This window comes from Oryx dammah, unplaced genomic scaffold (assembly GCF_014754425.2).
Source record: "Oryx dammah isolate SB20612 unplaced genomic scaffold, SCBI_Odam_1.1 HiC_scaffold_10, whole genome shotgun sequence".
Taxonomy (NCBI): domain Eukaryota; kingdom Metazoa; phylum Chordata; class Mammalia; order Artiodactyla; family Bovidae; genus Oryx; species Oryx dammah.
Window position 1 is genome coordinate 31318614 of NW_024070194.1, and position 27112 is coordinate 31345725.

Below are 27112 nucleotides of genomic sequence, written 5' to 3' on the forward strand. Positions count from 1 at the left end.
TTCATAGGGTTGCAAAGAGTCGGACACGACTGAGCGACTGAACTGAACTGAACTGAACCACTAGACCACCAGGGAATTCCCCCAAGGCCATCAGATTTAGAGTGAGGTCTAGCTCACTCTAAGAGTGAATACCCACTTCCAGTACTCCCACATTTTGCTGAGGAGCCCTCAACCAACCTAGGTGGTTCTCTCAGCCTCCAGGGCTCTGACTGTCTTTGTGCTGACCATACCAACCATACCACATGGTTCTTGTCTGTGGTACACCAGGTGCCTATACTCAGGTGGTACAGTATAGGTGCCTATACTTTTCCTGGAAAGCTCCTCCTAGCCTGTCAGGAGGTCAGCTTTGCTGAGGTGAACCTCTTTTGTGAACCATCTTCACATGCCTGAAGATTCACCATGACTTCATGAGGCAGACACATGACATAGACCAAGGGCACCACTTCCTGATCTAACCCACTACTTCCTATGTCCACTCCAAAGAGATTGGCAAACCACCCAGTAGAAAGGAATCACATGGTAGAATGGGAAATTCCAGGACCTGTTTTAGGACACAGTAGTGCCTTTTGGCCTGTGCAATATTCTCACTATGGCAGTCATTGAGCAAAGGGTTTAAATATATATGTTCTCCAAGGACAAATTCTGGCGTGTAAAAAAAAAAAAAATCTGATAATCGAGACGATCAAGTGTCTTTAACAATAAACAAAATAATTCATCCAAGCATTGCCAGCTCTTCAGGCTTCCCATGATACTCCAGACAGGAGCTGCCTCACCAGAAGTAGAGCTGGCCCTGAATCTGCCCCATGAAGGAGAGACACGGCCTAGTGTGAGTGTCAGTAGTGGGTCAAGGCCTATCGCAAGGTGGGTCTTCTGGGACACTTTCTACTCTTTGCTGTGTTGGGGATGAAAAAAATTGGCTGAGAACGAAAGGCGGGTTTAAGGGACTGGAGGGATGTTGTAATAAAGGAGTTTAAATACTGAAGTCCCAAGTCTGGGACATGGGTGAAAAGACGGAGCTAGATTAAGGCTATACAAAGTTTAAAATCACAGTCAAGTAGTTCAGAGCTGGCAGGCAAGGCGGAGCTAAGGAAGCTGGGCTGAAGATGAGGTCAGGATAAAGACCCAGGTTTGGGAGCCCTTGTCCTGAAGGAAACAGTTCTCAGAGACAACTTTAGAGGTGCCGGCAGTGAAGGCGAATCGTCCAGAGCCTAGGCAGTTCATCACAGGCCTCGAGGTAGGCACGAAGGGTTTCTTTGCTTCCTCGGTGCCCCTGTCCCAGAGATGGCTGAAAACAGGAGTGGGGCAGGTGGTTAGAATAGTCTCTTCTGGCTTTGGCGGGAGGGGATAGTCAACCTCCAGTGTCCGTTAGACCCGAGCAATTCCGATAAGGGAGGCCAAGCTCTTCTCCCTTCTAGCCCTCGGGGGACCCAGGCTGCTCATCCAGAAAAGGTGGTCTGAGCAAGGATTCTGGATGCCCAGAGCGGCGTTCCTGCCCAAAGGTGCCCAGACTGCGACTCTTCCCACCGTCGCCGCCGCAGCCCCGGCCAGGCAACACAAACCACAGGATGCCTTCCTGGGACCACAGGTCGTAAACCGCATTATCCCCTTCCGCCGGTAGTCGGAAGTGCCTGCGACTGGAAGCAGAAGGACTTCCGGTGGGTCTGCCGGGTAGCTGGGGATCACCATGGCGGCCTCCTTGGCCGGGAAGAAGATCGTGTTTGTTACGGGGAACGCCAAAAAGCTGGAGGAGGTGACGGGAGGGTGGCGGAGGCCGACTAGGAGACGGTGAAAGGGTAGCATGTGGCAAGGCTGGCTGGGGAGAAGGCGGAAGAGGCTTCCAGGCGGAGTGAAGCAAGCGGGTGGAGCAGCGGACGCGGAACGAAGAGTCGGACGGGGAGGGATCAGTGGGATCTGTAAGCGGGTGGTGCCGCGCGGAGTGGGACCCGAACGTTTGCGGAGTGGGGGCGACCCGGGGTTGTGCTCAGTGAAATAAGGGCCTTGACAAATCCCGGCACAGGGCTTGTGAGCTGACGGGCTTCGGGAGCTAAGTGGTGAAGTCCTTAGCACTTGTCCCAAAGGTTATCTCTTAAGCTGGTTCCCAAACCAGGACTCCGACACCCCTCTGGAGTTGATCCAAGCACCGCTACTGGCCTGGGGTTGTCAGGAACCGGATAGGGTGTGGAGCCAGGCATCCAAGCCGAGCTGTTCACGCCCCACTACAGTCCAGAAGTGTCCTCAGTCTCCCAGCCTCTTTCTGCCATCTTTGAAATGGGATAATGCAAGAGGTCTGTTTCACAGAGGAAAGGAGAGGTGTGAGGGAGGCAGTGGATCAAAGTTCTTGTCTATCGGAACTTTGTAGCTAGCTGTAAGGATTCTGGGGGTTGATGGAACCTCTTTGGCTGCAAATAGTAAAGAGACACAGATAGCTTATGTAAACCGTCAGGTGACTCTCCTGGGAATTCAATAGTGTGCTGTTCCACAGGACTTAAGGAGTCTTTTTCAGGAGTCCCTCGAGAGGGGTTTATTTGTCCTTCTAGTTCTCTCTGGATGCTCATCGCTTTTCATTTTGAGGTCTTTCTGCATTTCCTCTCCTGGTGGAGGAGGCAGTGAGGCTTCTGCCAGACATCAGCTCTGATTGGCCTTGCTTAGATCAAAGGTTTGTCCCTGCCCCTTCAGCCATGGCCAGGGAGATGGGTCATGTGTGGGGAATCAGGCTGACATCCACTCGATATCTGAGGCAGACCAGTGGAGTGCAGTCATTAGGGGACCCTTCATTTATCTACAGCACAAGGACTGATGGCACGTCTGTGCCATTTCAGAGTGGCCTTCTCAGAAGGGCTGAGAAAAGGTTTGGGATCCTGAGGCCAGACCAGTCAGACAGGCAGTGCCACCCTGAACAGAACCCCATGCAAGATGGTGGCTGCCAGCTCCCAAGCCCATCTATACTTATGGTTGAGAATGTGGACCTCCCACATTTAAAGAGGCAGGAGGGAATTCCCTGAGGGTCCAGTGGCTAGGATTCAAGCTTTCACTGCTGGGGTTCTGGTTAGATCCCTGGTGGGGTGGCTGAGATCCCACAAGCCACATGGCATGGCCAAAAAAAAAAAAAAAAAGAATGGACTGGAGTGGCCAGAGGAGGCTCCCTGGAGAAGATGGACTTGAAGTTGGCCTAAAATAAGAGAGTTTTAACTTATTATCCCATTGGCAGAATGATGATTTATATAGAACCTTTCTCAGGAAAATATTTTTCAGTTCAGTTTAGTCGCTTAGTCGTGTCCCACTATTTGTGACCCCATGAACCACTGCACGCCAGGCCTCCCTGTCCATCACCAACATCCCGAGTCCACCCAAACCCATGTCCATCGAGTCGATGATGCCATCCAACCATCTCATCCTCTGTCATCCCCTTCTCCTGCCCCCAATCCCTCCCAGCATCAGGGTCTTTTCCAATGAGTCAACTCTCCGCATCAGGTGGCCAAAGTATTGGAGTTTCAGCTTTAACATCAGTCCCTCCAATGAACACCCAGGACTGATCTCCTTTAGGATGGACTGGTTAGATCTCCTTGCAGTCCAAGGGACTCTCAAGAGTCCTCTCCAACACCACAGTTCAAAAGCATCAGTTCTTCGGTGCTCAGGTTTCTTTCTAGTCCACCTCTCACATCCATACATGACTACTGGAAAAACCATAGCCTTGACTAGATGGACCTTTGTTGGCAAAGTGATGTCTCTGCTTTTGAATATGCTGTCTAGGTTGGTCATAACTTTCCTTCCAAGGAATAAGCGTCTTTTAATTTCATGGCTGCAGTCACCATCTGCAGTGATTTTGGAGCCCAGAAAAAGCCAGCCACTGTTTCCACTGTTTTCCCATCTATTTGCCATGAAGTGATGGGACCAGTGATGATAGCATCACATAGTTTTCTGAATGTTGAGTTTTAAGCCAGCTTTTTCACTCGTCTCTTTCACCTTTATCAAGAGCCTCTTTAGTTCCTCTTCACTTTCTGGCACAGGGTGGTGTCATCTGCATATCTGAGGTTATTGATATTTCTCCCGGCAGTCTTGATTCCAGCTTCTGCTTCCTCCAGCCCAGTGTTTCTCATGATGTACTCTGCATAGAAGTTAAATAAGCAGGGTGACAATATATTGCCTTGACGTACTCCCTTTTCGTATTTGGGACCAGTCTGTTGTTCCATGACCTGTTCTAACTATTGCTTCCTGACCTCCATATAGGTTTCTCAAGAGGCAGGTTAGGTGCTCTGGTATTCCCATCTCTTTCAGAATTTTCCACAGTTTATTGTGATCCACACAGTTGAAGGCTTTGGCGTAGTCAATAAAGCAGAAATAGATGTTTTTCTGGAACTCTTGTTTTTTTGATGATCCAGTGGATGTTGGCAATTTGATCTCTGGTTCCTCTGCCTTTTCTAAAACCAGCTTGAACATCTGGAAGTTCATGGTTCACGTATTGCTGAAGACTGGCTTGGAGAATTTTGAGCATTACTTTACTAGCATGTGAGATGAGTGCAATTGTGCGGTAGTTTGAGCATTCTTTGGCATTGCCTTTTTTTGGGACTAGAATGAAAACTGACCTTTTCCAGTCCTGTGGCCACTGCTCAGTTTTCCAAATTTGCTGGCATATTGAGTGCAGCACTTTCATAGCATCGTCTTTTAGGGTTTGAAATAGCTCAACTGGAATTCCATCATCTCCTCTAGTTTTATTCGTAGTGATGCTTCCTAAGGCCCACCTGACTTCACATTCCAGGATGTCCAGCTCTAGGTGAGTGTGAGTGATCACACCTTCGTGATTATCTGGGTGGTGAAGATCTTTTTTGTGCAGTTCTTCTGTGTGTTCTTGCCATCTCTCCTTAATATCTTCTGCTTCTGTTAGGTCCATACCATTTCTGTCGTTTACTGAGCCCATCTTTGCATGAAATGTTCCCTTGGTATCTCTAATTTTCTTGAATAGATATCTAGTCTTTCCCATTTTATTGTTTTCCTCTATTTCTTTGCATTGATCGCTGAGGAAGGCTTTCTTATCTCTCCTTGCTATTCTTTGGAACTCTGCATTCAAATGGGTATATCTTTCCTTTTCTCCTTTGCTTTTCTCTTCCCTTCTTTTTACAGCTATTTGTATGGCCTCCTCAGACAGCCATTTTGCTTTTTTGCATTTTTTTTCCTTGGGGATAGTCTTGATCCCTGTCTCCTGTACAATGTCATGAACCTCATTCCATAGTTCATCAGGCACTCTGTCTATCAGATCTAGGCCCTTAAGTCTATTTCTCACTTCCACTGTATAGTCATAAAGGATTTGATTTAGGTCATACCTGAATGGTCTAGTGGTTTTCCCCACTTTCTTCAATTTGAGTCTGAATTTGGCAATAAGGAGTTCATGGTCTGAGCCACAGTCCACTCCCGGTCTTGTTTTTGCTGACTGTATAGAGCTTCTCCATCTTTGGCTGCAAAGGATATAATTAATCTGATTTCAGTGTTGACCATCTGGTGATGTCCATGTGTAGAGTCTTCTCTTGTGTTGTTGGAAGAGGGTGTTTGCTATGACCAGTGCGTTCTCTTGGCAGAACTCTGTTAGCCTTTGACCTGCTTCATTCTGTATTCCAAGGCCAAATTTGCCTGTTACTCTAGGTGTTTCTTGACTTCCTACTTCTGCATTCCAGTCTCCTATAATGAGAAGGACATCTTTTTTGGATGTTAGTTCTAGGAGGTCTTGTAGGTCTTCATAGAACCATTCAGCTTCTTCAGCATTACTGGTTGGGGCATAGACTTGGATTACTGTGATATTGAATGGTTTGCCTTGGAAACGAACAGATACATGGGATTACCAAGGAAATCGGGAGAATCCCTGGTGGCTCAGCAGTAAAGAATCCACCTGCAGTACAGTAGATGTGGGTTCAATCCCTGGGTTGGGAAGATCCCCTGGAGAAAAGGGACAGAGGAGTCTGGCGGGCTGCAATCCATGGGGTTGCAAATAGACAGACATGACTTAGTGACAAAATCACCACCACAAAGGAAATGAATTCTATTGATTTCCAGTTCTGAAAATATAAATATCTGTGATCTAGTTACATATTTTTTGTTCATGCATTAAAGAATTCAATCTATTGTTTTGTGTTATTATCATAATTTTAAAATAGTGAAGGTTGTAAGTAGTATTTTGAGATTATCTGCTAGAACTGTAAAGGGATATGACAACATTTTTGATTTTAATAAATTTAAATGTCACAGGAACTGCTGATGCTATATGTTTGTTTTCTATATTCACAATTGAAAGAGATGCTAAATTTCAGCTCAGGGTTAGTGAAAATAGAGAGGTTTTTTTTTTTTCTATCCAAGTTCTGGGTAGATCCTCCTGAATTCCAGGTAACCCCGATAGAAAATTCCTGGCTTAAAGAATAGGTTCTGGGAGCATTGAGAAGGAAAGAGGGTGTTCTAGATGGTGGTTAGCATGAACAGAGACCTGAAGTAGGAGGGAGGGATCAGAGAATGAGAAGATGAGGGAGCTGACCTGCTGGAGTGGGACCCTGAGGGGTAGAGTTGAAGCTCGTGGACCTGACTTTGAACTTTAGGGAACTGACAGGAGAGTTACCTAATGAGAAAGGTGGGTGACAGCTTGTGCAGTAATGGGGAATCATTAAATGCTGATAAATGTTCTTTCATTTTGGAACAGGTCGTTCAGATTCTAGGAGATAAATTTCCGTGCACTTTGGTGGCGCAGAAAATTGACCGTATGTCTCTGTTTAGTTTTATTTTTAAAAGATGATTCAATTTCTTTAATTCCCCATGACCTGATTATGTGTCTGTTTCCCTCACAAGTGCCAGAGTACCAAGGAGAGCCTGATGAGATTTCCATTCGCAAGTGTCAGGAGGCAGCTCGCCAGGTGCTTGCTCCACTCGTGTCCTGTCCTTGCTCCTCTTGTCCTGGTGGCTCCTGGGGTCTGTGCCTGCTGGGGATGGGTAGAGAATACGGTGGGCACAGTTTATTATGACTTGAAAGACCTTCCCATGTCTAATCAGGCTGGAGTCAGTTAATAGTTATATGTTGCCTTCCTTTCTCAGCCTTAACTGCGTAGTATCCCCTTAAGATGACCACACACACACACACACACACACACAATTTTCTCTTCCCATTTCTCTGGTGCATTCATTCCATCCCCTGCATTCTCCCCACACACATCCACCCTGCACTCACACATCTCTCTGGAACTGAGAAGGAGCACTTTGTAAAGAGTCAGGCTGCTTGAGTGTAATCCCATCTCTCCTGTCATTGTACAAGCTTTACAACCTGCTGAGGCTTTGTTGTCCCTGTCTGTAAAACAGATAAGAAGGAGATAAGAGATTAGCCCAGGGCTGTTGCCCAGGTCTGCTGCTGCTGTAGCTCATCCCAGCTAGCTGTGGGTATGGCCCTGGCCTGGGTGGCCTGAGAATCCAGAGGGGAGGTGGGGCCTGCTGGTGGGTCAGGTCTCAGGGCTGTATGTCCTTGTGCTGCAGGTGCAGGGCCCTGTACTGGTGGAGGACACCTGTCTGTGCTTCAACGCCCTTGGAGGCCTCCCTGGCCCCTACATGTGAGTGATATCCCACCCCTTTGATTGGTTACTTGATATTGCAGGTCATTCCCTGTCTTGGTGTCAACACCAGTATGTCAGGTTGTTGAGGAAGGATTAGAGGTGGGGGAGAGGCATGCCTTTCTTTTGTTAAGTGTGAGAATGTGTGTAAGTGGAGAAGGGCAAGGGCAACTCACCCATTGGAGAGGTAATTCTTGGGCAGGTCAGTTTCAGGAAAAAGGAAATAAGGAAGTTGAGATCTGCAAATGGATTTCCTTAAATCTATCCAGTGTCCTGGACCCCACCTCAGGCTTCCCAGGTGGTGCTAGTGGTAAAGAACCTCCCTGCCAATGCAGGAGACTCAAGAGACGTGAGTTCGATCCCTGGGTCAGGAAGATCCCCTGGAGAAGGAAATGGCTACCCACTCCAGGATTCTTGCCTGGAAAATTCCATGGATAGAGGAGACTGGTGGGTGACAGTCCATGAGGTCCCAAAGAGTCAGACATGACTGAGCGAGGGCACACACAGGGTACACATATGTATACAGTTGATCTGTGAACAACTTGGGGTTAACCTACGTATAACTTAGAGTTTGCCTTCCATATCTGTGGATTCAGCCATGTATTACTGTAGTATTGACTATTGAACTATATTCATATATATATGAGTGAACTTCGGCAGTTCAAATCATGTAGTTCAAGGGTTAATTGTATCTTTAACTTTTGGACTGCTAATTTGTCTGCCAGCACAGTAGCACTCCTACACATGCTCCGTATTCTTACCAGCACTGTTTCATGACTTTTTAGTATTTTAGTGGGTGAGTAGGAAATGTTATCACATCCAATTTTAATTTGTATTTCCCTAATTAGCAGTGAAGTTGAGGCCTTCGTTGATTTATTGATTCTTCTGTGCATTGCCTGTTTGTCTCCATTTCCTTTTTCCTGTTGGATTATTTCCCTTCATTTTGAGTTGAGACATTCTTTATCTTTTCTGCTTGACTCTCAGAACTTTAATCCCTGGGGGATGCAGCCTGGAAAGAAGGTGGTAGGAACATACATCCATTTGTGGTGTCTGTCTCACCTTTATTTCTCTTGCAGAAAGTGGTTTCTGGAGAAGTTAAAGCCTGAAGGTATTATCCCCATTTGTCTCTTTCTTTTGTTGCGTTTGGAATTAAGAAATCTGTGGGTTCTGGGGGAGGAGCTCCAGCTAGTAATCAGGAGTCTCAGGTTCTGTCCCCTTCAAGGCCTCTATTATAATCAATGCTCATCTATAATCAACACTCACACTTTCCCTGTAAACCTAGCTCCAGGGAGCACTGAGATGTGGAAAGAGTAGATGGAAGTGGTGATGGTGGTGAGAGCTTTGAGATTGAGGGGCAACGGGAGATTCTGGCCCTGAGAGGATTGGCCCCACCACTTGCTGTCGTTGTCAGCAGGAGGTGGAAAGGGGGACACCTTGCTTCTCCTCCTGGTCCCAGCCCCACACCCTGGAATCCACAGTGGTAGAACCCTTACTCTACATTCCCATCGCCCAGCTTCCTGGGTTATCAGCGCAGGGCCTATTTGGTCAAGTGTATAACTCCCCTCCCCGAGTTGGGCCCCTTGGGTGGGGAGTTGGGCCTGGGGCTTGGCGGCAGAGTGTGCTGAGCCCTCACTGCACCTTCTCTCAGGTCTCCACCAGCTCCTGGAGGGGTTCCAAGACAAGTCTGCCTATGCACTCTGCACTTTCGCATTCAGCACTGGGGACCCGAACGAGCCCATCCGCCTCTTCAGGGGCCGGACAATGGTACGTACCCATGCTCGTTTTTCCTGTGTACCACCAGAGGGCGCTGTGAACCCCCGTGATGCTATCTGGTGGGATGGTCACACCCCTAGATACCACAGCTCGAAATGCTGTCAGTCCTGAAACTTATTGCCCCCTGAGTCTGATGTTTGGAAACATACATGGCTCACAGCTTTTGGAGCCTGGTATACCCAGAGCTGTGCACTGTATGCTCCCCTGAGAAGCAGATGTGGGAGCTAAAGACAACTAGAGCTGCATCTGCAGTTCAGACTTCTGCAAGCTTGAATCTCCTTATCACACTGCTGTGCAACAGCTTCCCTTGAACATCTCACAGCCTTTCCAAGTTTTTATGTTCGTATAGAATCTTCCTCTCCCCCCACCTCATTCCTTTCACGGGTGCCCTTCAGTGTCTCCAGGCTTACTGATCAGACCATAGGATCAGCTGCTTCTCTCAGGCCAAACCACCCTCTGTTCTGGGCTTCCTGCCCTGCCCCCACCTCACCCTATTCATTCCCTCCGTATGGCAGGGTTTACCTTCAGACATATCACTTCTCTGCTTTCTCCTCTGCTCAGGATAAAATCCAGAGTCTCACTGTAGCCCATATAGCCTTACACCAGTGGCTTCATCTAAGTTGTGTCTGATGCTTTTGCAACCCCATAGACTGTAGCCCGTCAGGCTCTGTCCATGGGTTTTCCCAGACAAGAATACTGGAGTGTGTTGTCATTTCCTCTTCCAGGGAATCTTCCTAACTCAAGGTTCAAACCCACATCTTCTGCATTGGCGGGCAGATTCTTTACCACTAAGCCATCAGGGAAGCCTCCCTGATGAGATGTTCAGTTCTTGTGGTAAAAAACAGGTTTCAGAAATTACCATCTTCACCATTTTTAAGTGTATAGTAGTGTACACTATTGTGCAACAGATCTCTAGAAATTTCTCATCTTGCAAAACTGAAACTATGCCCATTGAATAACAGTCCATCTTCCTCTCTTCTGGGCTTTCCTGGTGGCTCAGACGGTAAAGAATCTGCCTGCAATGCAGGAGACATGGGTTCGATCCCTGGGTTGGGAAGATCCCCTGGAGAAGGGAACAGAAACCCACTCCAGTATCTTGCTTGGATAATCCCATGGACAGAGGAGCCTGGCAGACTACAGTCCATGTGGTCGCAAAGAGTTGGACACGACTGAGCAACTTTAACTTCATTTCACTTTACTTCACTTCCTCTCTTCTCCCCAGCACCTGGTAAGCACCATACTACCTTCTGTTTCTGAGTTCAGCTGCCTCAGACACATCATATAAGTGGAGTCCTGCAGTGTTTGTTTTTGTGTGGTGGTCGTATTTCACTTAGCATAATGTCTTCATCCATGTTGTAGCGTGTGACAGGATCTCCTTTTTTAAGGCTGAATAATATTCCATTGTATGTATGTACCACTTTTATCTATTTACAAGCATATCTTGTTTTATTGAGCTTTGAAGATACTGTATTTACAAATTGAAAGTTTGTGGCAACCCTGCACTATCAGATGATGGCTAGCATTTTTTAGCAATAAAGTATTTTTAAATTAAGATATTTATGTTTTTTTATTTTCCCTTCATGGATTACAGCCTTGTCGTGGTAAAGGGGCTTGTGTAACTCAATGAATCTGAGTCTGGGGCCACCCAAGACAGACAGGTCATAGTGAAGAGTTCTGACAAATCGTGGTCCACTGGAGGAGGAAATGGCAATCCACTTCAGTATTCTTGCCACAAGAACCCCATGAACAGTATGAAAAGGCAAAAAGATATGACACCAGAAGATGAGCCCCTCTCAGGTCAGAAAGTATCCAATGTGCTACTGGGATGAGAAGGTTAGATAATATCTCAGGCTCAATGGACATGAATTTGAGCAAATTCTGGGAGATAGTGGAGGGCAGAAGAGTGTGGTGTGCTGCAGTCCACAGGGTCGCAAAGAGTCAGACATGGCTTAGTGCCTGAACAACAAAAACAAGCATTGTTTTTAAGGCATAATGCTGTTGCATACTTTCATATGCAGTAGGAAACCAAAACATTCATGCCGCTTGGTTTATTGTGATAATTGCTTTATTACAGTGGTCTGGAACTGAACCCACAATATCTCTGAGGTTTGCCTGTATTTGTTGCTGAACACATGAATGGCTTCCACATTTTGGCTCATAACGCTGCTGTGAACATGGGTGTGCAAATATTTCTTCAGCATCCCATTTTTAGTTCTTTTGGGTATATATCCACAAATGGGATGACTAGATTGTATTGCCTGGTGACATTTTAAAAGTTGGTTATAGTGTCTGCTACTCTCACAGAAATGTTCGCTCAGAAATTGAAAGTTTGACCAGCCACGGGCTCAGCTTCCTGCACTGTGACTGAATAGCTGCTCTGCCGCTGAGTGGGCCTGATCACTACCATTGCACCATTCCCTGTGGTCTCCCCAGCTTTGGCTTTGTTTTGTACTTTATTGTTTGCCAGCGCTTATTTTAAATGAGGTAGCCTTGTTTCTACTTGTCCTGTTCTCACCCATGCTCTCTAAACCCCAACCACATAGTCCTTTCAGCAGGGTGTGTGCTAGGCCCTTCTCCATCTTAGAACCTTGGCACAGCTCTGTCCTCCACCTAGAATGTTCCTGCCCTAGCCCTTTATGTGGTCAGAGTGTCCCATCTTCACTCAGGCCTTCCCTGAACTCCCCAACCTGTTATCCTTGAGCCCGGCTCCCAGTTTGTGCCCTTTAATGATTTGGTAATCATTAATTTGTTTACTGGTGCAGTGCTTGTTTTGCTGAAGAGATCCATTCTGTGAAGGCAAGGCTAAGGCTTTCTTGGATCCCGGTGCTAAAAACACTACCTGCCTCGATAAGGTGTTCAAAATACATTTGTCGCGTGGGTGAAGTTCAGAGTGATTCAGTAACTGGCCTCGGTCACACAGCTCCCCATTAGCAAAAGCAGAATTTGCCTTTGGTCTAAAGGACTCAGAACTTATGTGGCTAATTTGCATCCTCTACTACCTCCCTTGTATTTTGTATGTTTTTTTTTTTTTTTTTAATTCCCAAGGTAACCCGATATCTCATGACACTGGTTCTCTTTGTAAAATTTTCCTTTTGTAATTTGCCTATTACAGTCAGTATTTATTGAGCTATTTTTGAGTTGAACATTGTGCTGTTTTGTTATTTGTTAGAGCCGTCTTTCTATTTTGATAAGTGTAGTAATAGTAGGAGATACAGGGTTTGTCGGCAAAGTTTAGGACCCTCAAACTTCCACTTAGGGGAAAATGTTTTCTGTCAGTTTTTCAAAATTGACTCTTCTTCAGTGAGGTCACAGTTTGTCAAACCTTTAGAGAGGGAGGCTGGTCCCAGGGGTATCGGTCACCTGATCAAGCATGTGGTTCCTCCCTGTCTGTGGGAGCTCTCCTGCTCTGCATTTTATGTGTGTTCAGCAAACATTTGCCGGCACCATGGACCCCTTGAAATAATATGAGTAACTAGGGTTTAACCAAATTCATTAACTAAACTCAGACTGGCTACTGCCCTCCTCATAGTGCATCTCCTCCATGTCTAGTGACATAGCTCTGCCCCCTTTTCTTTGGCAGGGCCGGATTGTGGTGCCCCGTGGCTGCCGGGACTTTGGCTGGGACCCCTGCTTTCAGCCTGATGGATACGAGCAGACGTAAGGAGCCCCAGTTATTTTCAGGGGTGTGGGGTCAGATGGCCTTGGTCTGGGTCGGGTCAGTGCCCCACCCAGGTGCAGGCATGCGGATATGGGCGGGGGCAGGCTCTGCGGTGCCTTTCCAGTTGAAGGCAGCTCTGCTAGGGGTGGATGCAAGGAATCTGAGTGACGCAGTCCACAGCTGGGAGGCAGCTGGGTGTAGCTGGAAGTCCTGGGCTCTCGGGCTCATCTCAGCACAGAGCAGCTGTGCAGCTTCCCCTTTCTGACTTGGGCTTTTCAGCTTCGTGACTGATGGATGATTTTCTGACCCTCATCTAGTTTGGAAAAATGTTAACAGCTGGGCACCACATTAATGTGTGCGCCACGCCCCCCCCCCCCGCCCCCCCCCCCACAGTGCCAGATGTTCTTGGTATTTCATGCCGCTGCTGCTGCTGCTGCTAAGTCGCTTCAGTCCTGTCCGACTCCTAGCGACCCCATGGACTGCAGCCCACCAGGCTCTTCCGTCCATGGGATTTTCCAGGCAAGAGTGCTGGAGTGTGTTGCCAGTGCCTTCTCCAAGTACTTCATGCTAACCCCCACTTGTTTACATGGGACATGTTGGGCATTATTGGGAATCGGGTTTGTCAAGCTGGAGGGACCCTTCAGGAGCATGGCCTGAGGCCTTGCAATAGCCGGGGCAGGGCTGAGGACAACATGAGACATCACTTCAGTGACACAAATTTTCTGTAGCTGCACTGTGTGATCCAGTAGAAATGTGGCTAGAGCAACTGAGGAACAGAATTTATGTTTATTCAGTTGTAATTGGTTAAAATTTAAATGGCCACATACTGGTGGCCACTGTATTGGGTGGCATAGATGTGAAAGTAACAACTGGAGTATGGGATTCTCAGCCTATTGGAGTCCTGACATGGATGGCAGGTTACTGGCTGGCTGTTCAAGGCCCACTTCCCCTGCCCGTCTGCCCACCCCGCAGTGCACTGGAGATTGCTGTGTTTGCTCTGTTAGGCCCCACTGCTTCCTGTCAACAGATGACAACGCTGCTCAAACATGCAGCTCATCCCGTCCCCAGCTTCCTTTTGATGACTTCTGGACACACTAGAACAAACTTAGTGTCCTTCCACACAGATTAATATGGATTCCTACCTACATTGGAATTTAAGACTCTTTGATTTGGAAAAAACTTAACTCTGGCGGCCAGGAGCTGGTGGCCCTGCTACCTTTTACTAGGGACTCTCTGAGCTTCATCTCCAGGATGCGGTGAGGTATACACACCCTCCCCGAATCTGGGCTCCCTCTTCTCTGAGCTGTTACTGTCGCCCTGCAGGTATGCAGAGATGCCCAAGGCTGAGAAGAACACCATTTCCCATCGCTTCCGGGCCCTGCTTGAGTTGCAAGAATACTTTAGCAGCCTGACTCCTGGGGTCGGTGATGACCACTCTGGCTGGGGATCTGGAGAGGGGTAGCCTGAAACCACCTCTATCAGGCAGGCACCTGTCCAAGTATTTCCTTCAGGATTACCACTTTCTGGCGGTGTTACCAGCTGTTGGGAGCAACTGGCTCTGTTTGGAGAGACTTTGGCCAAAGGACAACGCCATCCTCTTGCCCTTGTGGATTCAGTGGTCTCCTACGGCCTCCAGGCCTGGAATCCTGAAAGGACCTTGGGTGAAGTTAACCCTTGACAGGGTTAACGGTTTGGGGAAGAACCACACAAACAGCCTTAGATGTTTTTTAAATACAGGAAATAAAAATTCCAGAAGGTACTTGCTTCCATAATAAATTGGGAATAACTGCCTTGAAACCTCCCCAGGCAGGCGTCTGCCTCCTGAGTCCCTTTGGGCAGAAGCAGAAAACCTCCCAGGGTCGGGAAAGAGGGCTGAGGGGTGGGATGGCCAGAGGGCAGAGCTGTGCTGAGGCTGTTCGTGTACCATTGCTAGCTGGAGGAGTATTCTTCCCCTTTTGTCTTCCAACTCTCAGATCACGCGTTGAACTTTTCCATGCGAAATCCACTCCACCACTCAGCTGGCCTCTATTGTGTTTGGCAGCTAGGCTGTGGGGCAGGCAGTGTGGGGTGGTGAGTGCTTTTTCTTTATGCTGGTGTACATTAGAGCAGCTACAATGCTGGTTTATGATTGTAACTCCAGGTTCATTTTTTGTGGCAGGGATGGAGGATGGAGTACTTGACCCCAGTTGGGTTGTTATGTTGTAGTTCAGCCTGGGGGGCCAGCTAAGGGTCCAACTCAACTGCCCCAGACCCTTACTGTGCCCTGGTGAACCCATTCCCTGGGGGGATTTCAGAGGGCTGGAGTGGCTCCCTTGCTTTTTTGCAGGTGTTACCCTAGTAAAGAGGAGCTGCCCAACCCCAAGGACAGTCAGAAAAGCCTGTTGTGTGCAGCAGCTTGGGGGGTAGGGGTCCTCAGTGCTGGTGTGTCACTCACTCCCAGGCTTAAGTTTCGTCCCCTCCCATCACTGTTCCTCAGTCCTGGCAGCTTGGCCTGGGGCTTGGATTTAATGTTTGCTCCCCAGACTGTGTCAACAGGTATGGGTGAGGACAGGACCTCATCCCCTTGCTCCTTTGCTGCCTATGAAGCCCAGCTGGGTGTTTCCTTGGGAAGTGCCAGTGGCCATGCCCAGCCTCCTGTGGGTTGTCTCCTTGGAGTAGGTGGTATGTGGCTGGGGGTGCCTGCCTTCTTACCTGGTGATCCTTACATGGCCCTACCTGCAGGCAATACCCAGGCTACTGGGGAGGGGCCCCATAGAAGGGTCACCTGCTGTGTTATGTGAGTGGGTGGCTACGTGGTGCTTGGAGCAGGGCACCTCTCTGTCTGGTCTCCAGCTGCTTCCTCACAGACTTCTGTCCTAGGTGCACAGTTTACTTTCTGTCCCCCTCTTTAAACTTAGCTACCCATCCTGCAGGCTTCCCTGGTGGCTCAGACAGTAAAGAATTCGCCTGCAATGCATGAGACCCGAGTTCGGTCCGTGGGTTGGGAAGATCCCCTGGGAGAAGAGAATGGCAACCTACTCCCGTATTCTTGCCTGGAGAATTCCAGGGACAGAGGACCCTGGCGGGCTACAGTCCATGGGGTCGCAAAGAGTCCGACAGACTTAGTGACTACCACTTTTACTTTGATCCATCCTGCAAGCAGCACGGTGACTGTGCCTGTCCCACCCCACCAGCCACCTCTTCACTGGCCTCAAGCCTCCTTCTTGGGGCCCTTGCATGTGCTGTTCCTAGAACATGTTCCCTGCAGGTTCCTGGCAACATGGCATTACCAGGGCCTCCTGGATCTTGCACATTTCCCTGTTGGAGTGCTGTGTGGAGTTGGAAGTAACAACCCTTAGGTGGCACTTAACAGTCAGTCCCTTTCATCCCTCTTCCTCCCTAGAGTCCTTGGGTGGCCTTCAGAGGCTGGGGCAGGGCAGCATGGATGGAGGTGGCATGTAGAAGCATAGAAACAGGAGCTTTATTCTCTAATGTGCATCCAGCAAGTTCCTTACACAATCAAGGAAATGGTTTCTCTTTCGGCCACCTGACACTCTTTATCAAAAGAAAATCCGTCCTGCTTGGGCAGAAGCTGCCCTGAGCAGCACTCTGGACCCAAAGCAAAGGGCTAGTGGGAAGAGGAGCAGACACATCCCTCAGAGCTGCCTCATTGACCAGGCACCCTCGGCCACTTGGGACAGCTGTGAGGGGCTCAGCACAGAGCCGCATTCCCGGATGCCCACACACAGCTACACAGCCAGCCTGGGGAGACCTGGAGAAACGGGCGCATGGGGGGTGGCCAGGACCTGCAAGTCAGGGCGTCAGTGTTCAGCGTCCATGGCATCCAAGTACTTGGCTTCAATGATTTGGGGCAGCACGTTGTAGCTGCGGGGAGGAGGAACAGGCAGGAAGATAAGCACTGGGGCAGGGAGGAATAGGCAGAGAGCAGCCATTCCAGCCCACCCTCTCCCACCCCGCTGCGTCCTTTCTGCCTGCTGTCCGCCCTCCGTACCGAATGGGGATCATGGCAATCATGATGAGGGGAAAGACCATCTTCATGTAGACCAGTGGGCTCATGCCAAAGGCACAGAGCAGCAGCAGCTGCAGGACCTGCAGGCCTGTGAAGTAGTGGATCTTCCTCTGGGGCACCCTCCGGATGTAGTGGGTGGGTGGGTATGACGTCTGTGGGTGGCAGGGACCAGGTGTGGGCAGGTCTGGAGCCAGATGCCCCACCCCTACCCCCACTCTCAGGGCCACTCACCTGGTCCTTGAGCAGCAGCACCATGCGCTGAAACAGCTGGTTGCCGTCGATGGAGGTGAGCGCGAGGTAGAGGAAGAGGCCATAGAGCACGGGCTTGGGGATCCACTGCAGTGGGAAGGGCAGCAGCAGGAGGGAGAAGCCCACCAGGATGCTGGCGCCCAGGGAGGTCAGCCGTGTCTCCTTCACGTTCACAATCCTGCGAGGGTGCAGTGCGTAGGGTCACTCTGGCCTGGTCCATGGGGCTGTGTCCATCCCAGGTCACATGCTTACCAGGCTCGGTCACTTCGGGGCCCTTGTCCCCCAAGCCAGTATCCCTCCTTAAGTCCCATGTGGCCCAGGGCTGCCCTGTACCTCAGGGCCCTCGTGACTCTGGCCTCACATCTCGAGGGGCCCTCTTCACACTCACGTCTCGTAAATGTGCCCGTTCTCTACATGCTCCTCCACCAAAGCCAGTGCTCGTACGTGCAGCAGGGAGTGGGGGTAGGCAGCATGGATCCAGGGCAGCCCAAACAGAGACAGTCCAGTATTGATGATGGCGATGAGCAGGAGGTCCCAGTGGTAGGCAGTGCCCTTTACCAGCCTGCAGCGGGCGGGGTCACATATGGCCAGAGCCCTCTTGGCCTCTGGAAGGTTGGGCACATACTCACCCCCTCCGTCCCCAGCCCTGCAAACCTGTTCTGTGGGGCGTTAGCCAAGGCAGCCACCAGGTTCTGCTCTATGAAGAAGAGCATGGAGAGGAGGAAGCCGAGGCCCATGGCACTGCTGATGGTCACCAGGGATAGCGAGTGCATCTCGGCTATCTCGAACAGGCTGTCACTCGGGCTGTAGCGAAACTTGACCACTGCAGTAGGGTACAGGCCCCTGCTCAAGCTTGCATCCCCCACAGAGCAACCCACCCCATCCCACCCCATGGCTGGTCCTAACTTACTCTTAATCTCCTGGAAGCCATAGGAAGAGATGAGGGAGAAGGTAAGCACCGAAATGGGCAAGGCGCAGTCTGACAGGAGCTCACGCACGTAGGGGTGCAGGTAGGGGCTACGGAGGCAGGTGAGTGTCAGTGTGGCCTAGGGGCTTGTGTTCCCCGGACCCGAGGGGGGCACCCCTCACCTCTTCTTCAACTGGTAGAGGGTGTAGCTCAGCCAGAGCGTGCCCAGCATGATGAGGAGGCTGAGCACAGCTGTATCCCGGGCCAGGGGCTCGGAGTCCTGGCTGCCCGTTGAAGCAGGTGGGCTGGTCAGGAAGCTGGTGTTGAGGGCAGTGTGGAGGCTACTGTTGAGGCCCAGCAGGCTCACCAAGGAGGACTTATCTTTGAAGAAGAGTCCAGTGTCACGGCCATAGTAGTACTTCTGGAAGACTATGGGTACAGACCATCAGAATTCAGCCACCTGGGCTCTGGGAGCCTGGGCCTAGCAACTTCTTCCTGGATGTGGGCAGAAGGAGCCCTGATGGGAGAAAGGGATTCTGGGTGGAAGAGGGGAAAGCTGGCCTTCTGTCAGCCAGGATTCCTCAACCTGCCTGTCTACCCATCACCCCACACCCTGCCCTTTGTGCATTTCTGACAGCGAATCCTGCCTGGCCCAGTGCCTCTGATCCTGCCTGAGACAGCTCTGTCGCCTGCTAATTGCTGCGCTTTGTCAGTCATGACTCCCAGAGCATCCTGGGCCGCGGAAGCAGCCTTAGCTTGCACGCTTCTTGGCTGCTCTGCCACTGTCTGTACCCCATCTCAACTCAGCCTCCCCTGCAGCAGGTGGCCACTGGCTGTATAATACTCACTTTTGACTGTGCCCTTGATAGCATCTAGGATGAACGTGATAGAAATGAACAAGGCAATGATCTCCTCTGTTGACCTGCCAGCAGAAGGTATGTCTCATAAGATGGGGTGAATTGTAGAGGGTGGGTTTCCCCAAGCCTTGGCGTGGCTCCTACCTCCTGCATGAACAGGGCCAGGGCCCCAGACTTTCCCCTTGGGGTAGTGATATGGTGAGGGCACCCCATCTTATCTAGGGTTACAGGGCCTTGGAGGGTGGCATGGAAGCTGACCCATGTCCCTGGCCTTGGTCTGCCTCCTGCTTGAAAGTCCCAGAAGCTTAGGGAAGGCTCTGTTACCTCTTGAAAAGACTCATGACCAGGCTGAGGTTGAAGAGGGCATAAAGCGTGAGGAAGAAACTGTTCCACAGGCCTGTCCACGCATAGAAGGTACTGAAGTCCAGATTATAGTCATCGCAGATGCCACGGATCACTGCAAGGGTGGGACAGGAGTGAGCAGTCAGGGCCGGGTCGGGGTAGGGACCCCAGGAACCGTCTCCCCGCTCTCACCCCCGCTGCACCGTTGATGTAGAGGGCCAGGGGCGCAGTCGTCAGCAGCACCACCAGCGGCTGCCCAGAGAAGAGCGCGTACAGGATGCCTCCAATGCCCTGCCCGGCCACGGTCTTCTGCACGTCTGAGGAAGTAGGTGGTCAGGGGGCACCATGGGCCTGGCCCCCCAGCACTCCCCGATAGCCTCCAGCCCCTCACCAATGGCTCCATTTGTGTTCTCATCATTGAGGGACCCAAAAGCAATCGTGGGCAGCAGGCAGGCGAAGTAGAGGAACAGGGTGGTGGTGATGTATTTGCCCACAGCTTTGTTTTTCCCAATGATGCCTAGGAAAGGGAGACGGGATGGAGATTGTGTGTGTGGGGACGCAGGCCAGGCTGGGGGCCTGAGCTACAGGCCAAGCTCTGAGAGGGTCATGGGGCCCTTACCGTCAGTGAAGTCCAATGGGTACACGGGGAACCTGCGGGCGATGTCCTCCTGGATGCCCTTCCCCATGGGGAGAAAGTCCTTCTGCTGTGGGGGCTGGGAAAGGACATGCCCATCAGCCCTGTGCCCTTGCCCTGGGCTGCCCGCCCAGGCCATGTCTGGCCCGCACCTGTGGGTGTCTGACAATGCAGATGGAGCTCGTGCTGTAGTCCATGCTGATACTTGGACAGTGGCTCATTACGGTGAGCAGCTGTCTCTGATGGACCAGGGCTTCTTTGAATTCCTCCTCCGTGCGGGTCTTCAGGAGCTTCTGGCGGAAGGTGATGTCTAACATCATGGTGGCAAATGTGCGCCCCACTTCTGTGGCAGTCTTGGTGCTTTTCTGGGGGTGGGGCAAGAGAGCCACATCTGTGGCCACTGTAGAGCAGAGGGCACCCTCCCCAGCCCTGGCCACTCTGTCCCCATGATCTAGGTGTAGTCCCCCAACATTCACACATAGTGGATCCTGCCACGATTGCCACCAGGTCAGCAGATGACTAGACTACCACTGACCTAGTATTTTTCTTACAAACTCAGGTTCAATCTGTGTAATTGTGGTTAATGAAATCCTGATGATGGGAAAAAAAAAGTTTGCTCAGCTACTTTTCACCTGGGGCGTTTGCACTGTTTGCTGCTTTATCTGATTTTCAGAGGGGCTCCAGGCCATCTAGCCCTCTCCCTCTTGCCTGGCCAAGGTCAGCCCTGTCTGTGAACTCCGTGTCCAGCCTCCACCACAGCAGCCTGTCTCACCTCGACAACTCTGGCCCCTGGGAGCGGCATCCTCCCCTCTGGGTTGCCCAAAGCTGCGTCCCAGGCCTGCACCTGCACCGTGCCCACTGCTTTCTGGTAGCTTTAGAACAGGCCTGTTCTCCCGAGGCGGAGCCAGGTGTCAGGCTGGCTGGCGCGTCTCAAGGTGCCAGTCTAGCCACTCAGCCCTAGGGATTCTGCTCTTTCCAGCTGTTGGCCACCTTGTGAGCTGTCACTCCTCTGACCCATGAGGTGCCTGCTGCCCGAAGTGCTCTTCCTCTGTTGCCAGCACAGTAACATCTAGAGAGGTTCGCAGTGTGTCTACGATCCCATTAGCACCCCTTTGCATAGAGAAAGCCTGGGGAGGGGCCATCTGAAGCCATCTGAGGCAGGGGCAGAATCATCAAAAAGCCAATGGAAGCTTAAGCATTAAGGCCCTTCCCAAGCCTGGAAAGAGGGACCGTTGCCATTTTCTACTCAAGATTTTTAAATCCTCTCCCATAAAAGAAGATTCCCCAAATTGTATGTCTCAGCCCCAACAAAAGTGAGATAATCTGCCCCTGGCCAGGGGGTAAACAGCCCAGGAAAGAGTGGGACTCTTTGGTCAACAAATCACAGTCAGCCGATTAGAAGAGTCGCCGTCGTGCAGGCCAAAGAAAGGCCCCTGTGTTTGAATAGTAATACTTTTAACAAGTATCTCTTTTCAGTCAGGAAGGAAATATAATCTTTTGGGCAACTTCTGGAGAAATCAGGGCTTGAAGAGGACCTAGCAAGTATTCTTCAGATAAACCCAGGGATGAACAGATAGGGTGAACAGCCTTCGGAGGCCAATTCTATAGGCCTCCTGCACTGGAAGAGATGCCCTCAAGGAGAGGGCAGGGTAACCTGGTACCCTCTTTCCCAGGAAACAGAGCCACCCGAAACCCCTCCTCACCATCTTGGGTGGGGCCAGCACCAGGATGACAAACCGCACCTCACAGGAATTCTGCCCCCAGTTCTGCGGGCGGACCAGGCGGCTGATGCACACGTGTCGCCTCAGCAGGGCCTTGGAGGTACAGCTGGTGGGACAGAGAGGGCACACGGCACATGGCTCCCACCCTTGGGAGCTGGGGCTCCACCCCCGCCACCCAGAACTCCCAACTGTGACCCCCGTGACCTCTGTTAAGGAGGAAAAAAGACCAGATGGGATGAATTCCTCACTCTCCCCGGAGACTGAGCAGGCCAGCCTTTACAGGGTTACTGGATGCCTGTCTCTGAGGTGACATGGGGAGGCCAGCATGGTGGCCTGGCAACTCACAGGATGCAGATCCATGACTGCTGGTATTGTACCCCCGTTACTGTGGCAGTGACCCCTTGGATGGTGTCCGACAGCAGGTGAACTGCTAACAAAGTGGAGAGTCAGACGGTCCACCTCCCTGACCTCCTGCCCAGGCCAAGGGACACCCCTTACCTTTGCCCTCCACGGGAGCCCCTGCGTCAGTGAAGAGCATGGCCGTGAGCAGGTCCGGGTTGCACTCTGGCTCGGCGTTGTAGGGGTCTTGGGCTAAGCGGTACAGCATAGCCCGCAGCACGTCATCCAGGGACGTGGCCGTTTCATCCAGGATGATTCTGGCCCGTGCCAGGAAGCCATCTAAGTCCCTGTGTGCACGGATCTCTTCCTCAAAGTTCTTTAACTTCAGGTACTGTGGGGACCCCGTGCACAGAACCAGAGAGGCCCATAAATAAGACCCTCTGTCCTTGCCTGGACCCCTCCGTTGTGATGATCCCTGGCTGACACCCCCTTCCCAGAGAGAAGGCCAGTGTGGTCGGCCCCCAGGCTAATATGAGCTTTCTCAGGGAAGCGACCGCCTCCACCCCCAGCTAGCGGCCTGGAACCAAATGTTTCCCATCCAGCCAGTGGGCCGCTCACCTTGCGGGAGGTGTGTAGGAGCCCGTAGCCGCCAGGTGATTCACTCTCTGCTAGAGGAAAGTAGGAGGGCTCAGGGTGCTGCCCCAGCCCTTCAGGTCTCCTTGGTGAAGTGGGCCGTATCTGTTCAGTCCCATCCCATGCGTAGCCCCCCCAACCTGTCCCTGCCACAACCCCCATACCAGACTGAGTAGGCTGCACCTCGAGGTTGACGTTGACAAAAAAGCGGATGCTTTCACCAGACACAATGGAGGAGTTGACCGTGTCGAAGGCCTCATCCCTCAGGCTCTCCTCATGGGTTTCAGAGGCGTCATCTGTGTCACACTTGAGGTAGCCTGGAGCCCCAACCACCACCAGGAGAGATCCGCCCCCCACAAGAGGGCCTGGCTGTCAGTGCTACACACGGGAGAGAGGGACGCCGAGCCAAAGGAGCAGGGCCCCTGGGCTGTCCTACTGGGTGCAGTCTTGGTGAGTGGTGAGGGCGGCCTCTAGCGGCCGGGAAGGAAGCCTTGGTTCAGGTAGGCCCCATATCTGGTCCTGGCCCAGCCCCGAGCATAGCAGCCAGCTGGCACCCCCTACCCAACAGTTTTCTCCAGCATTCTTCAGCTGTGGGAACCATGTACGGTTCTGTGCCATGCATATCCTTTAGCTAAAGAAAGACATGTTCGTTCCACAAGCATTGGGCCAGGTATACAGTACAATGACCCAGTTGAGACTGCCTGGCCGCGGCCTTCCCAGAACCTCCAGGCTGTGGGACCTGGACCTGTCTGGCTCCCCAGGGAGGAGGGAGCTGTTTGGCTTCTGGGGAGGGTTGCTCCCTCCCCAGAAGCAACCCAACGGAAGCCAGAGCCCTGCAGTATCCAGACCTCAGTTGGCACAGGGAGGGTGTGGGGGGGCAAAGCATTAAGGCTGAGAAGCCTTAGTCTGACATCAGACAAGGCCCAGGCAGCAGGAAAGCCAGAGAAATAGAGCCAGGGACAGAGAGGGGACAGGACCCCAGAAGGAGGCCTCATCTCTGGGACCCCAGAGCACAGAGCCTGCTGCCCTTTCTTCTGGTCTGCCTCCCAGTTCCTGCAGCCGCCCCACAGCGTAGGCTCCCTCCTATAGGAAGCCACCTGTGGACATGCTGCCCTGAGCCCTGCTGGGGCTTCTCACTGCCTCTGGGCAAACAGCCTGAGCCAGCCTTGCTGCTTCAGTCCAGATCCCTGGTCCCTCGGGCCCAGTCCCATCCCCACCTCAATCTCCTCCTCAGGCCAGGTGGCCAGCACCCCAGGCAGGCCAGCTCCTGTCCTGCAAGCTGAGGGCTTCCCTCCCTGGAGGGCCTTCTTCAAGGCTCAACAGAACCTTCCTCCTCTGGCAAGTTCACCAAGGGCCCTCCCTGCCTTACTCTTGGCCCATTTGGCCCCTCTTCCTCACTATGTCCTGTGGGTCCCCTGTGGTCCACCACTTGTGATTCTCCTGGGGCCCTTGTAGCTCAGATCCCACAAACACCTAAAAACACCCATGGAGGGACAGGGAAGGGTCATACGTAGCTCGCCTCCACCTGCCAGGCAGTGACTCACCCTGACTCACTTCCACTCTAGTCTGCTGGTTTCCTCTTTACATCCCAGGCCCTGTTCCCCCAGTATCCTGTGCTCAGCCTGGGCTTTTTCTGGGTAGGAAGCACTAGGCCTCCCCTATCAACACCCTCATGAGCTGGTAACCCCTAGGCTCCAGGTCTGCACTGCACCAGAGCCCAGAGAACTATTAAGTCAAAAGACATCTTTCCCCTACTTGTTATGGAGCTCATGTCCATGAAAAACACTTTCCTCCCCAGTTCTAGACCTGCTTTGCTTAGACTGCTTGGTTTCCCGGCCCCAACCTGTCCCAGCCTCTACCACCCCCACCAACACTGTCTATTCCCCAGAATGTCCCTCACACTGCCCCACTTCTCCCCTGTCCTGAGCTCAACCTAGGTTCTACCCAATAGACACCACCAGTTCACTGCAAGGCTCCTGGGACTTGCCCACCAGCAGCCTGGCACATGCAGTCATCATGCCTTGGGAACCCTATGTAGAGCACACTGCCACTCTGTCCAGGCACTGTCTCACTAAATAATGCTCAGGCCGCTTCCTGAATCTGGGCACAGGAGCATGTAGCCACCCCAGAGATATGGGGAGGTAGAGAGCTAGGCTGGTGCAAGCAGGGAAAATTGAGGTGCAGAGACTCAATCGCAGGGACAGTCGCAGCCCCTCCCTCACAGGGCTGGGCAGGATCTTAGAAATGTGGGCAGATACAACATTTGGCCTAAAACCTGGTCAGATAACCAGAGCATTGTTAACATATCAGATGGTCCACATAGCCCAGGATGGGGAGCAGCTCGCTCTCCCAGGACCCCAGGACCCCCAGAGACCTGCCAGTGTCCAGGGCAGTGTTAGCTGCCTCTCTGACCACACCACAACCTCCTGGAGGTAGAATCCAAAGGCATCCCAGCACCAGCAGAGGACCATGATTACCCAGGTGGATGGACTAGGTCCCCTAAAGTCTTTTGACCAAGAAGCTCTCTACACACACCCACACCCGAAAGGTACACACCTGCATCCTCAAAGTATCCATTCTGCGACATGACAGAAGAGTTTTCTGTAAGGCAAACCAAAGAACTGTCACCAGCTCCATATGTCTGGACAGCCTTTCCTGCACATCTGCTGCCCACCCCTCACCAACCCCTGCTGAGTCTTTCTTATCCTTCCCAGAGCCCCTGGGAGAAAAAGGAGCAGGGGACAGCACTAGACAGGGGCCCCTTAAGGAGCTAGAGGAAGCCACTTCCTGTTCTTCTTCAACCCATCTGCTAGGGGCTTGCCCAGGTGGGAAAGGAGGGAGGCGGGGAGATGTTCTCAGCATGTTTTCTCCAGGAATAATTAACAGTACCCCGTGAAGGAAAGAAGGAAACGCTAGTTGTAGAACTCTGGAGGGAGGAGACCTGTCTGGCCACCTTCCCTGCGGGCAGCCTCCCTCTCTCAAGCCTTCGCTGCAAAGTCCAGGAATTGGGCTGAGGCTCTGCTTCCAGCACATCTCTTCGGCTCTCACTGTCATGTCGGTCCCTGGCGCCATCAAGACCCATCACACGTGCAGTCGCCCCTAACCTCCCGCGCCCGGGGTCACACGGCGTGACCTGGGGCAACGGCCTCCTTCCCTCAGCGCCACCCACTTTCCGGGCCTCCTGGGAGGCGGAGCCGTTGGTTCTCTTGGGAGACGGCGCGGGGGCGGGGGTGGGGTGGGGTGGGGCGTGCGCGCTCTTTGCGCCGGGCCCCCGATGGATGCTCCACGCTGTTTGTGTTGCTCTGTTCAAGAAAGGAAGCGACAGAAGCGGCCGCGTGCACGAGAGGAAAGAGCCTCAGACTCGGAGGCCGTGGAGGTCGGGGGGAGGGGTCGTGCAGAATGCGGACCGTCTCCCGGGGCAGGAGCCCGGGCGGCATGCACAAGGGAGGCGCGGGGGTGGACAGAGGAAGAGACGGACGAGGATATGGAAGGGTGGGGACGGTGCAGACCTACTCCCATACCGCACGATTCAGGTGCACGTAAACAGTACACCGCGGTCCTGGCCCTCAGGTCTCAGAGCGGCGGCCGAGAGATTGCCGTGGCCGCACAGGGGACAGACAGTCAAGAGGCCCAGGGACCCCTAAGAGTGGGCAGGCTGCCGCGCAGCGCCGAAGGTGTCGGGTAGAATGTAAAATGAGGCTTTCCGAGGGGGTGACGCCCGCCTGCGAAGACCCTGGAGCTCGAGGTGCTGGGGACCCCACAACTCCGCCCCGCTATTTGCAAGACTTCCACCCTTCCCCCAGCTATCTCGTAGGTTCAAACACTGTTGTTTTAAAACGGCGTTAAGTCAAGAGCGCAGTGCCCACGAAGCCGTCCTGTGCTTCCCCCAACCACCCGTGTACCCACCTGGACTTCCACCTCCTAGAGGCCGAACTCACCCCGGGCACCACCGCCCCGGCTGGTAAGCCCCCAAGACCCTCTCGCCCACTACGCCGGGGGCCGAGGAAGGCCGACGTCGTCCGCGTTCCTCCCAGCGCCTCGACGGCTCCGCTTCCCAGCCCAGCACGGCTCTGCGACGGAGACTGGACGGCCTTCCCGCCGCGGGCACCCGCCGCATGGCTGGAGATGGAACGCACACCTGGTGCCCGCGGCCACGGCCCAGTGGTCAGCCGCAGAACCGCTGCACACCCGCGCACGCCCTGGGTCCTTACCCGGGGCTTCGGACCCCTACCTCGCAGTCTCCTACAGGCCGGCGGCGGGAGCCGGCGACACACCCCTGGGCCGCGCCTGGGTCCTAATGCCGCGCCGACGGTCCTCCCTGGCGCCGGAGGCCGTGCGGCGCGGACCAGGGTCCCGCCCGCCCGCCCCGCGCCCTCACCCGTACTCCTTTTCACCCCGGGCGGGTTACTCCTGGGAGCC

General features: G+C 52.4%; 2 protein-coding genes across 23 annotated transcripts; one reads left to right on the forward strand and one right to left on the reverse strand.

Moving 5' to 3' along the window:
- The first annotated feature begins 1625 nt into the window (after positions 1 to 1625).
- On the forward strand, positions 1626 to 21761 carry ITPA (inosine triphosphatase). Of its 5 annotated transcripts, none has more exons than XM_040247851.1 (9): positions 1636 to 1750; positions 6677 to 6734; positions 6823 to 6887; positions 7498 to 7571; positions 8648 to 8679; positions 9220 to 9335; positions 11419 to 11450; positions 12925 to 13001; positions 21674 to 21761. In XM_040247851.1, the coding sequence occupies exons 1-9, from the start codon at positions 1685 to 1687 to the stop codon at positions 21730 to 21732; spliced, it is 579 nt and encodes a 192-aa protein (XP_040103785.1). In that variant the 5' UTR covers positions 1636 to 1684; the 3' UTR covers positions 21733 to 21761. The 5 variants fall into 5 exon arrangements, 3 of the variants coding, with proteins under 3 accessions (XP_040103783.1, XP_040103785.1, XP_040103784.1); XM_040247850.1 differs by lacking the exon at positions 21674 to 21761 and adding an exon at positions 14326 to 14761; XR_005722337.1 differs by lacking the exons at positions 11419 to 11450; positions 21674 to 21761 and adding exons at positions 2538 to 2656; positions 14326 to 14761 and having other exon boundaries at positions 1641 to 1750.
- SLC4A11 (solute carrier family 4 member 11) lies at positions 16441 to 26872 on the reverse strand. 18 transcript variants are annotated; one of them, XM_040247830.1, is made up of 20 exons: positions 25583 to 25870; positions 25250 to 25294; positions 22858 to 23010; positions 22679 to 22728; positions 22220 to 22451; positions 22067 to 22151; positions 21704 to 21827; positions 20153 to 20365; positions 19986 to 20079; positions 19758 to 19883; positions 19570 to 19683; positions 19349 to 19481; positions 19016 to 19089; positions 18350 to 18596; positions 18171 to 18277; positions 17915 to 18083; positions 17649 to 17822; positions 17243 to 17438; positions 16994 to 17163; positions 16441 to 16866 (listed from the first exon to the last, which is right to left on the reverse strand). In XM_040247830.1, exons 1-20 carry the CDS (start codon positions 25773 to 25775, stop codon positions 16803 to 16805), a joined length of 2763 nt encoding a protein of 920 aa, XP_040103764.1. In that variant the 5' UTR covers positions 25776 to 25870; the 3' UTR covers positions 16441 to 16802. The 18 variants fall into 18 exon arrangements, with proteins under 18 accessions (XP_040103764.1, XP_040103775.1, XP_040103772.1 ...); XM_040247841.1 differs by lacking the exon at positions 25583 to 25870 and adding an exon at positions 26632 to 26872 and having other exon boundaries at positions 16452 to 16866; positions 22858 to 22989; XM_040247838.1 differs by lacking the exon at positions 25583 to 25870 and adding an exon at positions 26632 to 26872 and having other exon boundaries at positions 16452 to 16866.
- Positions 26873 to 27112: the final 240 nt, after the last annotated feature.

Coding starts and splice junctions, on each gene's coding strand:
- ITPA (XM_040247849.1), top strand. CDS start 1,685: ATGGCGGCCTCCTTGGCCGGGAAGAAGATCGTGTTTGTTACGGGGAAC. Junction 6,735..6,822: donor GGTGGCGCAGAAAATTGACC/GTATGTCTCTGT, acceptor TTCCCTCACAAG/TGCCAGAGTACCAAGGAGAG. Junction 7,572..8,647: donor GGCCTCCCTGGCCCCTACAT/GTGAGTGATATC, acceptor TTTCTCTTGCAG/AAAGTGGTTTCTGGAGAAGT.
- SLC4A11 (XM_040247830.1), bottom strand. CDS start 25,775: ATGGGTCTTGATGGCGCCAGGGACCGACATGACAGTGAGAGCCGAAGA. Junction 23,011..25,249: donor TGGATACTTTGAGGATGCAG/GTGTGTACCTTT, acceptor TTGGGGCTCCAG/GCTACCTCAAGTGTGACACA. Junction 19,684..19,757: donor GAACACAAATGGAGCCATTG/GTGAGGGGCTGG, acceptor CTACTTCCTCAG/ACGTGCAGAAGACCGTGGCC.